This window comes from Lithobates pipiens, unplaced genomic scaffold (assembly GCF_037356315.1).
Source record: "Lithobates pipiens isolate NorthernLeopardFrog02 unplaced genomic scaffold, aLitPip1_a1.2 Scaffold_28, whole genome shotgun sequence".
Classification (NCBI taxonomy): domain Eukaryota; kingdom Metazoa; phylum Chordata; class Amphibia; order Anura; family Ranidae; genus Lithobates; species Lithobates pipiens.
In genome coordinates this window covers 209,617,081-209,634,716 of record NW_027507789.1, presented here as the reverse complement: position 1 = coordinate 209,634,716, position 17,636 = coordinate 209,617,081, and the positions used below count along the sequence as shown (strand labels likewise).

Genomic DNA, 17,636 nt, shown 5'->3' with positions numbered 1-17,636 from the left:
CAGCTTTCCCAAAGTCTTCTTTACAAATGTGACCTCAGTCTAAAGCGTGGAAAAAATAAAAACAAAGCTGTCTGCTCTATGCAATGTTTTTTTTTTTTTTTTCACAGGTCAGCCCCAAACCTCGTGTCCCCCACTGGTGCCGCAGGCTCCTCCTCCCTGCTGAGCGCCCCCATAACAAGCTGCTTGCTATGGGGCACGTCTCTTGAGCCTTGCTGTGTCCATTGACACACAGAACTTGGCCCCGCCCCCTACTCCCTCACTGTTTAACAGCAGCGGGAGCCAATGGCTCTGCTGCTAATGAGGGGGTAGAGCACATGCTCTCTTGCATGTTGCTGGATCTAGAATAGGTAAGGGGGGGGCTGCACACAGGTGTCAACTTTCAGCCTTTTGAACCCCTTTAATGCTTGTGGGGACAGTAGGAAGTCCACCCGTGCCCTGGGTGAGTTGCTGCTAAAATGGTCTAGAATATGTAATTGGTCTCCATTATGGATGCTCTCCTACAATTCCTGCCCCCTTCTGGGGTGGGGGGGGTGAGAGGAGTAAACACTTAAATTGTTACAAATTCTTCAAATCTACCCAAAGATTTTCATTGATCCAAACAAAGCTTGTGTGGAGGAGGCTCTGCAGGCGGGGCAAGGCCCTGCTTTGTTTGCCGATTATGCTGTGATATGAGTGATTGTTGCTGGGGGCTAATCACAGGCAGGTGTTCCCCAGGGCCCGTCATCTGTCAGCTGTGGGAATTGAGCCAAGGGAATACAAACTGGGGGATAGGAACTGCAATCAGATACTTGCACATATGTTTAAATTTCCTTCTATTTAGTGGCATTGCTTTTATGCAAGCTTTCAAATAGTTACTCAGAGTTTGCATTCATTTTTTTCTTTTTTCCTTGGTCCGTCTTGTCCTATGGCATAGGATCAAGCAATAACTTTGATTTTGGGGGTGGGGTTACAACTCTGATGGGGCTGCAGATGGCCAGTAGACAGTTTTTAGATAACTTGACTGTAGTCTGAATGCACGGCAGTGATTTTTCTCACTTTTGCAAGACAAAGCAGTGAAAAGCTAATATTATACAGGATTTATATAGCGCAAACAGTTTGCACTGTGCTTTACAGCATGAGGGCAAGACAATACAGATACAATACAGGAGGGATCAGAGGGCCCTGCTCATTAGAATTTACAATCTAGCAATAGGCTTTACTCCATCAAACTCGGTGGTTAAAGCGGAGTGCCGCCAGTTTTTTTTTTTTTTTTGGTAGTCAGCAGCTACAAATACTGCAGTTGCTGACTTTTTTAAAATATGGACACTTACCTGTCCAGGGCGCCCGCGATGTTGGCACCCGAAACCGATCTGTCCCTCCGGTGCTGCCGCCATCTTTGGTAAGGGAAGTAAAGCCTTGCGGCTTCACTTCCTGGTTCCCTACTGCGCATGCGTGACTTGCGCTGTGCGTTTCCACTGGTCCCTGCTGTCTCCTGGAACCTGTCTCCCAGAAGACAGCAGGGGGGTCGGAGAAGGTGCAGGGAGTGGTGTAGATACCCACGGCTCAGGTATCTATGCCAGGAAGTGGGTGCAAATACCTGAATTAGACGGGTATCTGCTCCCCCTGAAAGTTGCCAAATGTTCCAGTGGATGGGGGGGGGGGGGGGATTCCAAAAAGCAGAAGTTCCAATTTTGGGTGGAACTCTGCTTTAAGGTCATCCACCTTGCCCAACCATTAAGTGTCTGCTACTCAATCCCTCCACTGGCCTCCGCTCCATCACTAACCTAGTCTCAAAATACCAACCTCGTTTTTGTTCCTCCTGAGACCTCCTGCTCTCTATCTTCCTCGTCCCCTTCTCCCGTGCTGCTCTTACAGACCTTTCCTGAGCCTTTCCTATCCTATGGAACTCCTGTTTGTTTCTGGGAATATCTGTGGGTTCCATGAATATTGGTTCAGGACTGAAGGCAAGTATTTGGTTGTACTGTGCTCATGGTAGGCTGTCAAAGGACATGACCAGAGGTGTTTTTAGCACTCCTGGTGTACTGAGAATTCCGGTGCCAAAACCGAAAAATTCAGCATGCCCAAAAACTAGAATGGACTGTTTTTGTGAACTTAAAGCAATATTAGTTTTTTCCCTGAAATGGCAAACCTGTTCTACTTGCTCTGTGCAGTGGTTGGGACCCATCTTCTTGGGACCCACACTGGAGCTCCTGGCCCCTGCCGGTTGCCCCCACAGCAAGCAGCTTGCTGTGGTGGTACCCAAGCAGGTGCGCTCCTGAGCCGTGGCTGTCCATTTACAGAGCAGTGGCTCTGCCCAACCCCCCTCCGGGCTCATGATTGGCTCTGACAGCAGCGGGAGCCAGTAGCTCAGGAGTGAGTCCCTGGGGAGAGGACATCGCTGGATTGAAGGGGCAAGTGTTGGGACAGGGGGCTACTGCATAGAGGAGTTTTATTACCTTCAATCATAGAATGCACAAAGGTAAAAAAAACCTTGTCTACAACCACTTTACTGTGGCTGGCATTTTCGGATTAAAGTCCGTGGGACATGATTTTGCTTTGAAGTCGTGGGATGCAGCAGACCTCCAATGACCTTGTTTTTGGCCGTTCTATTGGTTCATCCCTATTTGGGACTATAGCCTGTTGGCTTGATTGTCTCATAACTCGTTTTGGATAGCTGTCTGCTGGCCCCTCAAACTGTGTTCTGCTCAAGCTGTATTTGTCTATGGGGCATCTTTTTAGTCATGTCTGGATAATCCGTTTCCATGGCTTATGTGGATAGATCAGGGTTTTTGTAGCTAAAAATCTAAACCAGGTGTTTTAATACTGGAAATGCTGTCCCAATCTCAAAGAACCCCTGCTAAAATTTACTATATCTACAGCTTGTAGTACATTGGTGTGATGTACTGTGAGAAGGCTCCTTACACTTGTGGTCTTTGGGAAGAATTGTCCCCTTGCAGATGGTGAAGATCTGTGGTGTCGGTGGGAACTTATCCGAGGTAGACATTGCTCTCTGCTCAAGGAACCTTTGGCGGAACCCTAGACTTCCATAGAACCCTGGCTGAGAAACTCTAATCTGAACGGTCTCCTTGCAGTTTCAACATCAATAAAATGTGATTTCTTGGGCAACATTGGTGCATCCTAATGGAGTGTGCTTGTCTTAATACCTTGTGTAAAGCTGTCCTGTCCCTGCAGGGGTAGGTGTAAGACAGGAGGAAGGAATGGATTATCTGCTCTGGCTGTGTTGGAGATTGACCTGACTAGTCTTGGAGGTGACTGGGTTATCTACGAAGCATGTAAAACTCTGCTCAGATTATCCCTGATGAGATGGAGTTGTCTGATCTGTAGTCAGCTCGGTTCCATAACGAGGAAAGCCTTTATCTCTTAGGGGGAGCCGGATTGTCGGTAATTTCTCCTTTCTCCAGCGGCAGCTGTAGATGCGGCAGACATGTAAACATATCTGTCCCTGGAGGCAGATTTGTTGGAAGTGTAATCAGGCTACTTGTTGGAGCAGAAGGTAAATCGCCTCATCTGTCACTTCCACGGTAAACATTGACCTTTGCTGTTGAAGGCTCCCCCATTTTAGCAAATTTGGCTGATCCTGCTGTGGAGTAAGTGCTAGGAAGAGTCTTGCCTATATTTGGTGTCTATTAGAGCTTGGCAGAGACCCTGGTGAATTGGTAATCCCCAGGTTAATGTGTTTACAGATAGGTGTAATGTTGAGTCCCTTGGCTTTCAATGGAAGGAAGTCTTCAGGAATCCAGTGCATGAAATAAAAGAAAAACCCTTCTGCCTTTACAACTCTACATTAGAGCCGTTTTAGGTTTTCTTTGTGGGAGGGTTTTAAACATCCGCCATTTTCACTCATTGAAGATTTTTCTTGCCTGCTTATGTCTTCACCAGGGTGCGAAGGCCAAATCTGAGTAGATGCTAGTAACCACCTGACAGGTTCCTCTGTCAAAACAATGTTTGGCTGGGTATACACTGGGATCGACCAATATCTTTTTTTTTTTTTTCACGGTGTCGATATATCGATATTTCGGCCACCTCTCCTGCTATTTTGTGCATTTAAAGGGTTTGTAATCCTTCACGTTTTTTCACCTTTAATACATCCTATGCATTAAGGTGAAAAAAAAACACCTGGCAGTCACCAGCCCCCCTGTTTTTACTTGCCTAAGCACCTTCGTCTCCTTGGCATAGATGCGCTGTCCCTCTCTCCACAGGGTCCCTGCTCTTGATTGGATAGATTGATAGCAGTGCAGCCATTGGCTCCCACTGCTGTCAGTCAAATCCAATGATGCAGGGGGCTGGGCCTGCATTTGTCTGGATACAAATGCTGGACTTAGGAGCGCACCTGCAAGGTATACCCTTTCGAAAGCTTCTAGGGCAGTAATGGCGAACCTTGGCACCCTAGATGTTTTGGAACTACGTTTACCATGATGCTCCACTACACTGCAGAGTGCATGAGCATCATGGGAAATGTAGTTCCAAAACATCTGGGGTGTCAAGGTTCGCCATCACTGTCCTAGGGGGTTATCTGATGTGGGGAGGAGCCACTGGGGGACCCCAGAAGACGAGGTTCAGGGTTACTGTGTTTTAAACAATAAAATAAAAAACCGCCTTTACAATCTGGTATAAGCTGAACATGTTAATTCTGTCTGGCACCTTGCTGTGGGTAGATGGCTGGTCTCTCTGAGAGGTGAGGGAGGCCTGTCAGACTCGGAACATTGGGTCCCCGTGAACAGAGGCATAATGTCGTGTGTGTGTGCTGTGCACTGGGTCTGCAGGCTTCTGGGCCCCAAAAAGATGGCTGCAGACCAATAGCGGTCTAGTTTGTGGACGATTTTTTTTCCCGGAAAATGCTGATATCGGCTGTCCCAATAATTGGCCGATCCCTAGTATACACTAGTAGATTTTTGAACAAAAATTCATGATATGTCTTGTAACATTTGAAAAAAATGACTTAAGATTTAGTTTGCCTTTTAAATTACATTTTTTGATAAGTGTGGACTTATAATGAACAAACCATATACACTTTTAGTAATTTGTATATTTGAGCTTTTTCCATCCTGTTCAAATTTTCTAGTGTCTGCATTTGAAAACAAATGTAAATTTGACCACAATAAAAAAATAAAGCGTTCAGCAATGTGTGACATTCTAATGTCTACCTAGCTTGACCGTGAACAAGCAATGAAGGCATAAGTAGGCTGTTAGACATTTAAGAGTTTTCTTTTAACTTTTATTTTATTTTTTTGCAGGAGAACGTCTTTTCGGCTCTCTGGAAGAAGCCTGCTACCTTTGGTTTGTCATGGAGTTCTGCGAAGGTGGCGATCTCAATCAGTATATCCTCTCCAGGAGGCCAGACCCTGCAACCAACAAAAGTTTTATGTTGCAGCTGACAAGTGCCATTGCCTTTCTGCACAAGAACCAGATCGTACATCGGGACCTAAAACCTGATAACATTCTGATTACCGAACGATCGGGCGCCCCTGTCCTAAAAGTAGCAGACTTTGGCCTCAGCAAGGTATGTGCTGGGCTCACTTCCCGAGGGAAGGAAACTACGGGGGAGGAAGTGAACGAGAACAAGACTGTGAACGTGAACAAATACTGGCTGTCTTCGGCCTGCGGCTCTGATTTTTACATGGCTCCGGAGGTGTGGGAAGGTCACTACACGGCTAAAGCCGACATATTTGCCCTGGGCATAATCATCTGGGCTATGATCGAGCGCATCACTTTTGTGGACGCGGAGACCAAGAAGGAGTTGCTGGGGACTTACATAAAGCAAGGCAGTGAGATTGTGCCTGTAGGGGAGGCACTGCTAGAGAACCCAAAGATGGAACTTCACATCCCTCAGAAACGCAGGACTTCCATGTCGGAGGGCATCCGACAGCTGCTTAAGGACATGTTGGCTGCTAATCCTCAGGATCGGCCGGATGCGTTTGAGCTGGAGACGCGGATGGACCAAGTTACATGTGCTGCTTGAGGCATTGCTCTGGTAAGAGGCTTCAGCAGTCAGTCTGGGTAGCAAACCAGTATAGGTTATTTGTGAGGGTCTCTTTAAGGCACTGCTGAACAGTGGGCCATCAAGCATTTAAATCCAGTCACTATCTGCTCATTATAGGATGTTAACTCAGTTTGCTATGTTAAGCAATTGCTGTTTTGCACTTTTATTGAATTTTGGTGTTTTTGCTCACTTTGTAGACCCACAACAAGCATATTGGGTGTTGGGACACATTGTGTAGCTTTAGGGACATAAAGGATTACTGCTGTAGAGCAGCACTTGCCAATCGGTCTCAGGAACACTGATGGTCCAAGAAAATGTTGGTGGTACAAGGCAGTAGTGTGATCCAGGGAGAGGGGGCAGAGATCCAGAGCTTTGTGTACAAGGCAGTAGTGTGATCCAGGTAGAGGGGGCAGAGATCCAGAGCTTTGTGTACAAGGCAGTAGTGTGATCCAGGTAGAGGGGGCAGAGATCCAGAGCTTTGTGTACAAGGCAGTAGTGTGATCCAGGGAGAGGGGGCAGAGATCCAGAGCTTTGTGTACAAGGCAGTAGTGTGATCCAGGGAGAGGGGGCAGAGATCCAGAGCTTTGTGTACAAGGCAGTAGTGTGATCCAAAACTGTTGGGGTTAGAATCGTGGACTTTAAAGGCACGTATAAAATATACTGTCTACATATAAATGGTAACACAATACATGTATTGTTACTATTTATATGTAGACTAATCAAGTATATTTTATTCGTGCCTTTAAAGTCTATTCTAATCCCTTCACATTTCCATCTCATGTGGGACTTGGCACATTGGTACTATTGGTGCCAGGCACTGCAAATTAAATACAAGATTTCCAGCAACTTTGTGATCCAGGGAGAAGGGGGCAGAGCTAGAGCATTGTGTATAAGGCAGTAGTGTGATCCAGGGAGTATATACTTCAGGGATGTTGGCAACCATTCAGCTGCCTACTAGTCTCCTTATATGTACAGGGAAGGGAGAGGGACAGCCAATGCATTGTGTGTGTGTGTATAAGGCAGCAGTGTGATCGGGGCAGAGCACTGTGTATAGGGCAGCAGTGTGATCCTGAGGGTGGGGGGGCAGAGCCAGAGCATTGTGTAGAAGGCAGCAGTGTGATCCAGAGGGGCAGAGCCATTGCTTTTTGTATGAGGAATGCAGGATTAAAAAACTTGTACTATATAGTTTAGTGTTCTGTGAGTTCTGAAAGGTTGACTTTGGGATGTCAAAGTACTATTGATTTTGGGTCTCCATTCACTGCAAGGCTTAAATGCTCCTTAAATTTAGGCGGATGAGGTAAGGTGTAATACTTGGGTTGAGGGTGGTCCCTGCTATCACTTGTATACAATGCAGGGCTGTTGGCCCTTCATGGTATGTAATATTGTGACTGGCCCTGAGCACTGTATAAAAAGGGGACTGGTTGCAAATATGGAGGAAGCTTGCTTGAGCAAGGAATAAGAAAAGAATTGCACTTATCCCCCAGAGCAGTGGTCTCCAAACTGCAGCTCAGGGGCCAGTTGTGGCCCTTGGGACACTATTCCTCCTGATACGAAACCCTATTTTGCCAACTGCCAATGGGGCATCATTTCTCCTATTGACATCAACAATGGGGCACTTTTCATATACCAAATGTAAGGTTTACTTGATGCCAGGCAAATTTCCACTCCTGCTGGCCAGTCTGGCCCCCCCCCCCCCCCCCCTCTTAGGTCTGAAGGACAAACTGTCCCTTTAGAAATTTTGGAGACCCCTGCAGTAAATGCTTGCAGTGTATGGGGGACCCACTGCAAGTGTTTTTGTAATCCCTACTGTTGGCCTTCAATAAGCAAGCAATAGCAGGCCTTGTATCTATAGATGGCCATTATGTGGAAAAAGCTTGCTGCCTTTAGTCTGTAAGGTGCGTTTTATGACATTAGAGGGTAGAGAAGGGGTGGAATTTGTCTGTCCTTTGAAGTCTCTTTTGGCTTTTGTACCAGTAGCACTTAAGGCTTTACCTGGCACCTGTAGAAATGCTGGGCACTTCAAACCTGTCACCCCTTTTGGATCTAATAATGGACCTGTGTGGCCCAGCCTGACCTGTTTGCTGAAGCTTTTTGATGCAAACAGCTTGGTGTGAATCTGTACCCTGTTGGGCTAGATTCTGTAGTATCTTGCTTTTGCTGTTCTTATTCAGGCAGCTCCTATTGATGTGGATACTAAAAAACGGGCACAATCTTTTATTTTTTTCCCAATGATCAGGATAGTGTTGCAGAGCACATTTTGACCAACCTAAAGTGTAGGTGCCCATTCATACAATTGGCTTGTCAATTTTTGACTTGGAAAAGTTGACTGGCTTATCAAATTGGTTGATATCCAAGAATTTGGACTTTGGCTTTATAACCAGTTGCATGCCTCTTAAAGTGTTGCACAGGACTGCAGTCACTATATTTGGTCTCCCACAGTACACAGAACATGGGAATGCAATTATTTTAGTAAATATAAACTGCTAAACACCCTTTCTCATCAGCAGTATATAGCCGTCTTGTGACTTCTATCAGTTTCTGGTTAAAGCTTGGCGTTTTCATTCTCTCCTGATTGCCCTGAGGCTGCAGGATCCCTGACCCTTTGTCTGGACAGTGCTGATTGGCTGGGTTGATCACATTCACTCTCCAAGAAAAACTCGTAAAAAACCCTAGTAATGCACACCAAACTGAACATGTGCAGAGTGCCCCCAAGGCTCTGGACTGTGGAAGGGAAGCTTCAGATGGGATCAAAAAGCCTTTTTACGTTCCACAGTGTAACAAGCATGCTTTAATGCATATACACACTGATTTTACTGTTGTGGGTTTAGTTACACTTTAAAGTGGGGTTTTTGGCATACCTCTACTGTGCAGCTTGTTTTGCAGGGTGGCCCCAAATCTGCTCTTCTGGGGTCCCCGCCTTCTCTCGCAGCTCCTCCCCACATCTAATGACCCCCTCAGAGAAGCGCTTCCCTGAGGGGGTTACCTTGCGGGCGTGCTCCCGAGTCCAGCATTTGAGTCTATAGACACAGAATGCTGGATTCAGCCCCGGCGCCCGTGTCATTGTATTTGACAGTAGCAGGAGCCAATGGCTGCGTTGCTATCAATCCAATCAAGGGCCAGGAGCCTGTGGACAGTGTCCCCACCAACTAAATGAAGGGGGTTCAGGTAAGTAAAACGGGGGCAGTGACTGCCAGGCATAAGCTGCATTAAGGTGAAAAAACAAACCTTTACAACCCCCTTTAAGTCTTCTGCAGCTTGGGTGCTGCCCTAGACATTTATATCTAAAGTGTTGGCTTTAAAGTAAGGATGGAATAGAACCCCTGTCAGATTTTATTGCTGACCCCTGCTAAAGAAATGTACCCCCTTTTGTTGTGACTGTCAGTCTGCCCAGGATCAAATGAGGGGGCAATCCTTCCAATGGCTTTACATGTTCTGGTGAAAACTTGGGGAGTGGGTTTTCCTTTGAAGAGATCTGTTCTACAGGAAGGGAATTCTAAGTGTGATATTTTTTACTTGGGTGGATGCAGTGTCCATCTGATGCTGTATCTGTCCCATCCCCCGCTGCTTATAAGACTGATAACTGAGTGATTTTTAAAGACAGCTGATTACTTGGTCTCAATTTTCAGTGAGTCAGTCTGAAGCTTGTTGCTCTGTGCCTCCAGTGCTCACTGGAGCTCTGGGCTGTGGAGGGGGAGAGCGGCTTGCTCAGACTGTTGGATGAGAGGCTGAGCCAGCTGCTGGTCAAGACATCTGGGTCAATCACAACTGTAAAGTCAGGATTTATCCAGAGGCTGGACTGGCTGAGTGACGTCAGCCGACAGCAGGCTTTATCCCTCTGTCGGCTAAATATGGGTCACAAGAATGCAGAACTAAGTGCACTCCTCTGATCCATAGCGGTCTGAGTGGTTCTAAAGGCTGAAGGTTTCTTTACCTTCATGCATTCTATGCATAAAGATAAATCTGTGTGCATTAGCCCCCCAATCCTTAACTGAGCCCCCCGATCCAGCAATGTTAAAGCGGGAGTCCGCCGGGACTTCGCTTTTTTTAAAAAAAAATATATTTATTTTTTTAAAGCCAGCAGCTACAAATACTGCAGCTGCTGACTTTTAACCACTTCAATACCGAGCACTTAAACACCTTCCTGCCCAGACCAATTTTGAGCTTTCAGCGCTGTCGCACTTTGAATGACAATTGCGCGGTCATGCTACACTGTACCCAAATGAAATTTGTATCATTTCTTTCCCACAAATAGAGCTTTCTTTTGGTGGTATTTGATCGCCTCTACGGTTATTTTTTGCTAAACAAATAAAAAAATACCGAAAATTTTGAAAAAATTTGTTTCAGTTTCAAAACTTTGCAAATAAGTAAGTTTTCTCCTTCACTGATGGGCACTGATGGGGTTACACTGATGGGCAATAAGGCGGCACTGATGGGCACCGATGAGGTGGCACCAATGAAGTGGCACTGATGAGGTGGCATTGATGGACACCGATATGTGGCACTGATAGGCGGCACTGATGGGCGACACGGATGGGCACTGATAGGTGGCACAAATTGGCACCTATCAGTGCCCATCCGTGTCGCCCATCAGTGCCACCCATCAGTGCCACATATCGGTGCCCATCAGTGCCGCCTTATTGCCATTCAGTGCCCATCAGTGAAGGAGAACTTATTTGCCCATGGATGGGCATGGGTAGGTGGCACAGGTGGGCATGGGTAGGCACTGATAGGTGGCACAGATGGGAACTGATAGGCGGCATTGTATTATAATATATTGCACTAATGGATGCCAATCAGTGCCAATCAATAATGCATGCCAATCAGTGATGCCCATTATGGGCACTGATTGGCATCCATTATGGGCACTGATTGGCATCCATTGTGGCACTGACTAGAATCCCTGGTGGTCTAGGGTGGCATACCTTGGCATCCCTGGTGGTCTGGTGGCGTCCCTGGTGGTCCAGTGTGGGCATCCTCGGGGGGGGGGGGGGGGGGGGCTGTGCTGATAATCGATCAGCACAGACCCCCCCGTCAGAGGAGCAGCCGATCGGCTCTCCTCTACTCACGTCTGACAGACGCGAGTGAGGAAAAGCCGATCACCGGCTTTTCCTATTTACACTGTGATCAGCCGTGATTGGACACGGCTGATCACGTGGTAAAGAGTCTCCGTCGATCGTAGTTGCCGGGTGTCAGACTGACACCCCGCAACAACGATCGCCGCGATGCGCGTCCCCGGGGCGCGCAGCGGCTCATAATCCTGATCACGTCATATGACGTCCGGTTAGGATTATGAAACCACTTTGCCGCCGTCCATTTGCTATAGGGCGGGCGGCAAGTGGTTAAAATAGTGACACTTACCTGTCCAGCGCGCCCGCGATGTCGGCACCCAAAGCCGATCTCTCGATCGTCTCGGGTGCTGCCGCCGTCATCTTGGGTATGGGAATCAGGAAGTGATTGAAGCCTTTCGGCTTCATTTCCAGGTTCCCTACTGCGCATGCGTGAGTCGCGCTGCGCAATAAGGATGGACCTGCTGCCTCTGGGATCTGTGTTTCCCAGCAGGCAGCGGGGGACTTTCAGAAAGGGGTGTAATCTACGCCCCTTTCCGCAGAGAGCTATCCCGGAAGTGGGTGCAGATACCTGCACTGTACAGGTACCTGCACCCCCCTCCCCCCTGAAAGGTGCCAATTGTGGCGCCGGAGGGGGGGAGGGTTCCGATGAGCGGAAGGTCCACTTTAGGGTTGACCTCCGCTTTAATGATGGCCTTGGCTGGATGGCGACTCTCCCCTGAGACAGCAGCAGGAGCCTATTGGCTTTCACTGCTATCAGACAATGGGGCAAAGCCATGGCTGTCCTATGGATGCATAGAGCAGTGGATCAGGAGCAAGCACACAGTGGTGCCCCCAGGGCAAGCGGCTTACTTCGGGAGCACTGCTCAAGGAGGGAGAGACCCGAAAAGTTTGGGGCTTCTGTCTGTAACCATTGCACAGAGCAGGGAATTATGTTTTAGGAAAAAACAAAGCTTTAGTGCTTTAGTATTTAAGTGTGCGGTCATCCATTCAGGTCAGGCATACATTAAAGGCAATCTAGACTGGGGCAGTCTGATCATGGACTTGGAGAGGGGGGGTGTGGGTACAAGCCAGATCATTGGATTAGCCCTCAGGACTGCCAGGAAATTGACCATGCTGTGTGGTCCTGTGTAGTGTGGTCAGTTTTAATAGGAAAGCAGAGGGACTGGCAGGAAAACCAGGTATTGCACACAAAGGAAGCATTACAAAATGGGATACTATTTAATTCAAGTACATGGTACAGCAGACACACAAGGAATGTGAAATGTTGGTTGAACATATTTAAGTGCCATACTGTCAGCTTCCATCCAGTTGGAGACAGTATGTGGAATTAGTTTTAGGGCAGCATGGAAAATGTAAAGTGTTACCCCATTTACATATATATGGTTGCTGTACCATGTACTTGTATGAGAGCCTCCTGTTCTTTGTATTTCTTCCTTTGTGTGAAATCCCTGGTGATCCTGCCAGTCCCTCTGCTTTCCCATTAAAAACTGACCACACTGAGCATAACACGCCATGGTCAGTTCTTTAGCTATGCTGGGAACTGTGCATTCTCCAATGTTAAGACTTGTCCTGACATACCCCCAGCACAGTAAAATCAGTCTGTGTATATAGTAAAGCATGCTTGTTGTACTCGCTGTGGAACCTACGGGCTAAATTTCCGTCATTGTGTAAAAAAATTTTGTTCCTTTCTTTGATCAGCCCTTTCCACAGTCGCCAATCAATCTCCTGATAGTACAGAGCCTTTGGAGTTGCTCTGCACATGCTCCGTTTGGTGTGTATTGCTAGTTTATTTTCTTGGAAGGGTGCATTTGATCAGCACAGGGCCAATTGGCACTGTCCAGATAGAGGGTCAGGGACCCTGCAGCATCAGAAGATAGAGTAGAATGAAAACTCCTACCAGCTTTAACCAGACACTGATAGAAGTCACAAGACTGCTATATACTGGTGATAAAAGGTATTTAGCTGTATATTTACAAAAATGTCATCTCCATGTACTGTAGGAGACCAGATATAATGAATGCAGGCCACTGGGCTTAGTAACATAACACAAGAGTTTTAAAGCATGTCCCTATAGTTTGATGTATTACCCCATCCATTGCTACTTTAAGCAGTGCAAGGTTTAATCCATAGCGTTCCATTATGTTGCTCAATGTGCAGTTGGGTAGTATTCGGGCTCATGCACACAGCCTTATGATTTTATGTAGGATCTTGCTGGCAGTAAGATCCTACATAAAATGTCTGTACACTATGCATGTAGTCTGTGCTGTTTACATGCATACAGCACTAATGTTCACTATTGGTGGTAAGATGCTGGTGTCTGTCTCCTAGCGTCCATCCCCCGGGTCTCCTAGCGTCCTTGGTTGCTAGGGTGCAGCCATCCCCCCGGTTTCCTAGCGTCCTTGGTTGCTAGGGTGCAGCCATCCCCCCGGTTTCCTAGCGTCCTTGGTTGCTAGGGTGCAGCCATCCCCCCGGTCTCCTAGCGTCCTTGGTTGCTAGGGTGCAGCCATCCCCCCGGTCTCCTAGCGTCCTTGGTTGCTAGGGTGCAGCCATCCCCCCGGTCTCCTAGCGTCCTTGGTTGCTAGGGTGCAGCCATCCCCCCAGTCTCCTAGCATCCTTGGTTGCTAGGATGCGTCCTTGTTTGCTAGGATGCAGCCACCCCCCCAGTCTCCTAGCGTCCTTGGTTGCTAGGGTGCAGCCACCCCCCAGTCTCCTAGCGTCCTTGGTTGCTAGGATGCAGCCACCCCCCCCCCCCGGTCTCCTAGTGTCCTTGGCTGCTAGGATGCAGCCATCCCCCGGTCTCCTGGCCTCCCAAAGTGTGGAATCAAGTGGTTTACACCTCGTTTACCTGTCTGCCCTGAGTAAGCCAGAGGAGCCTATTTGCAGTGTAGACGTCTAAATGGAAGCACAAGTTACATGTTTTGCAACCTTAAATACTGTCCGCGTGCAGTGCAACTTTACCGATCTTCATGGAGCCATTTATTACAGATGTGTGCATGTGCCCATAGAAAATACATCTGCTTTCAGTATTAAGCTGCAGTGATTTCTGCTTTTTTTGCAGCTGTGTGTGAGCCCTTAAGAGGCATTTATTAGTGTTGGGTGTCAGTGTATACCCCTGTCTGGGGTAGTAGTGGTGTGATCCGACACTCAGGTGAGACTACCATCCCCTGCATCTTCCCTTCACCAGTGAGAAGATGCCGTGTTTCCAGACCGCTCAGTTATGAATTCATCTGATCATTCATGCTTTAATAATGCAGCTTATATAACTTGCCCTGCGCCTGGGGGGCTGTGGGGTGGATCGTACAGCTGCTTCCTGAGAGCTGCCACCTCTGCACATTCCTCTGCACCAGCCCCCCCCTACTTTGTCCCCATCACTGACTGTCCTAAATCCTCACGTGTCTGTGCCAGCTTGCCTGTGCCATGTTGCCCCCCTCCACACACGCTGAGAAACCTTTTATCATGTCACATGTGCAGGCTCAGAAATGGGTCAGCCAGTCATTAAGGCCAGTGCTGATGCTGCTTCGGCATAGTGTGATGCGGATGTGTTTTGCAGTGTAGTGCTCAATGGCCGCTACCTTGCAGGAATGGGGGGGGGGGGGGGGATTTCAGAGATTGAAGAATGTAATGGTACTGAAGCATGCGTTTTATAAAACGTGCCCACACAATTCCTAGCAGTGTGCTGTGCGGCTGGGAGAAGGCCGTGACATTAACTGATGTGCGTTTCTTCTTTGCCATGCCGACCTATAAACCTCACACCTTAAAGCGGAGCTCCATCCAAGAGAGGTCGCCAGCTTTAAGGCTTCTTACCACCTCCCTTTGCCAGTGGCACTTTTATGATGGGGGGGGCGTTTACCTGGGTTTTGACAGGTACCCACTCCTAGGTGATCCAAGCACAAGTTCTCCTCCTGGGACATGTCCCAGAAGACTGAGGGACCATTCGCTATGCACAGAGGACCCCTGGCGTAGAAGCTGCAAGCAGCCACTCCCGGGTGCCCACACTTGAAATGCTGAGGGGGTGGGGGAGGGATGGCGGTGAGCACATCATTGGATCCTGGGACAGGTGAGCTTGTAAAGGTCAGCAGCTACAGCTTTTGTACCTGCTGACTTAAAGTGGTTCTAAAGGCAGAAGTTTTTTTTTTTTTTAGCTTGATACATGTGATGCATTCTATGCATTAAAATGTGAGTAAACTCCCATCTTTTACCTGTAGGTGGTGTTTGGCCACTAGCGGGACAGTTTAGGAGATTTACTGTACATGCCGGTGAGGGCGCATGCGCTCTAAAGCAAATGCCACCCGGGCCATTCCTTCAGAGTCCTGTGCTGTAAACAGCGGCTCCTGGGTGAAGGTGGGAGCGCCTGAAGCCGTGACACTGGAAGGAAGTTTCCACAAGTGGAGGGCAATCTAAAGCCTCGTACACACGATCGGATTTTCTGCAGGCAATTGTGTGATGACACACTGCCTAAAATCCAACCGTTGGTACACTCCATCAGACAATTGTTCAACTTTCCACCAACAAATGTTGGATGACAGGCTAGTAAATTTTCAGACAACTGTCTGTCAGATTTTTGTATTTTGTACACAAGTCCAAAGTACAAACGAGCATGCTCAGAATCATTTCTCACCAAACACGAAATTAGCAGAAGGTGCCCAAAGGGTGGCGCTCAAGAGCTGAAATTCCACGTAGTACCTCACTGTTGGTGTTGGCCAACAATTGTGTACCATTAGTATGGAAGACAAGTTCCTGGCGCACCCCCTTCAGACAAGTCTGATGCTTTTGTTGGCCAGCAATCCGTTTGTATGAGGCTTAAGAAGCAATGGTGGTGGCACCACCTGAGAGCCTATAGAATTGATTAGGGGTGCTGACATTGCAGGATCCTTAGGTAAGTGACCTAATAAAATTCAGCAGCTACAATATTTGTAGCTGTTGACTTAATTTTTTTTCTGAAGGAGCCTGGATACCAGGCGCTGCCATGATGGATCTGAAATGACAGGTGCCCTTTAAATTTAAGGACTTATTCTTGGTAGTTGGCATCTTTAATATTTGCAAACAAAATTAAGGTTTCCTATTTTGAAGAATAGGCTGTCAGGTTAGTGAGACGGCGATATCGGAAACGGTTCAATCATAGTTTGTAGTGTAGATAGATTTGCAAAACAATGGGATAAATGAATATTCCTGAACTTTGTTCTATCTCATGGTTAATTAAATTGTGTGAATGCATCAATGCAGTGCATGTTATCAGCTTGGATTTGTTGAATGAGTTTACCAAAACAAAGTTCCGCCTGGGCAAAAAATTTAAGTCTGCAGCTACAATACCTGCCTGGGCCAGGAGCCTGTGATGTCGGCACCCGAAGCCGACCCGTCCCTCGGCTCTGGGTGCAGGTGCTGGCATTCTAAGGGGAACCGGAAGTGAAGCCTGTTGTCTACTGCACATGTGTGGCGCTGCGCTTTCTGATTGGTCCCTGCTGTTTTCTGGGACCTGTCTTCCAGAGGGGGGGGGGGAGACTAAGAGTAGCCCAGGTATTGTGTAGTTTGCCACACAAGATTGTGGCAATCTTCCCCCGTAAGTGGGAGCAGTTACCTGGATTTGCCAGGTATCTGCTCCATCCCCCACCCAAAAGGTGCCAAATATGACATGGGGGGAGAGAATCGGATCTGCAGAAGTTCTATTTTTGGGTTGAATTCTGCTTTAAGTCCATTCACACCAAGGTGTTTTTGGGAGTTTTTCTGCTCCAAGCCTCGGCTCTAAAGAACACCTTCCTACTTATCTCATGACAAAGGTGGGTGTTATGTGGTGCAGCAGGACAGAGCTGATAACATGGATGGGACCGCACTGAATTTGTACACTTGAGATAGATGCATACACATATGTATATATATATGTATGTGTGTATAAATATACATGTAAAAAAAAGTTTTAGGTTTGCTTTGTTTAGCCAGTGCAAACTTGACCATCACTTTATACCCCGCATGCTTTTCATCTCCTTGGACCCCAGGAATACCCGGGGGCATCACATGGTCTTAGGATTCCAGTAGATCATTCCCAGCTGCACCTGTAAGGCGGCCAGGGCTGCTGCTATCCACATGGGATAGTTGTGTGTTTTTTCCTTTATGCATAAGCTGGTTCACTATAGGGACGAAGTGTTCCCAGACATTAGAGATAATGTGGATCTCATGAAGTTATTTCCTGGGGATTCTACCCAAATCCTCCCATTTCTTCAGTGCTTGTACAGTTATGCAGAATACCCCGTGGGCTTGTGCATATTGATTCTTCAGACATTTCATCCTGTAAAGCAACAGGCCAGATAGTTTACCCATCAATGTCCACTTACCAGATGGCAAAAATATAGCTGAAGATACAGGTCCAGGATGATATAAACCACCTCTGTAATGCAAGCACACCCCCCCATGCTTTCTCTGAATGCTGCTCGTAGTATAGAAATTCCTATTCTGCCAAAAGTCACAGTACCTACCCTCTGCTCCCCTAAATATTAAAGGAGCTCCAGGCTCCCCCCCCCCCCAAAAAAAAAATTTCAGCAGCTACAAATACTATAGCTAACACTTAATTATAGGGCTCTTACCTGTCCAGGGGT

General features: G+C 47.5%; 1 protein-coding gene across 1 annotated transcript in view; it reads left to right on the top strand.

Annotated features, from left to right (window-relative positions):
- STK35 (serine/threonine kinase 35) overlaps positions 1 to 17,636 on the top strand; it is a 30,882-nt gene that overhangs the window by 3,571 nt on the left and 9,675 nt on the right. The window contains exon 2 of the mRNA XM_077460427.1: positions 5,235 to 5,971. Coding sequence (XP_077316553.1) covers positions 5,235 to 5,959 — 725 coding nt within the window. The 3' untranslated portion in view covers positions 5,960 to 5,971. The remainder of the gene's footprint in view (positions 1 to 5,234; positions 5,972 to 17,636) is intronic.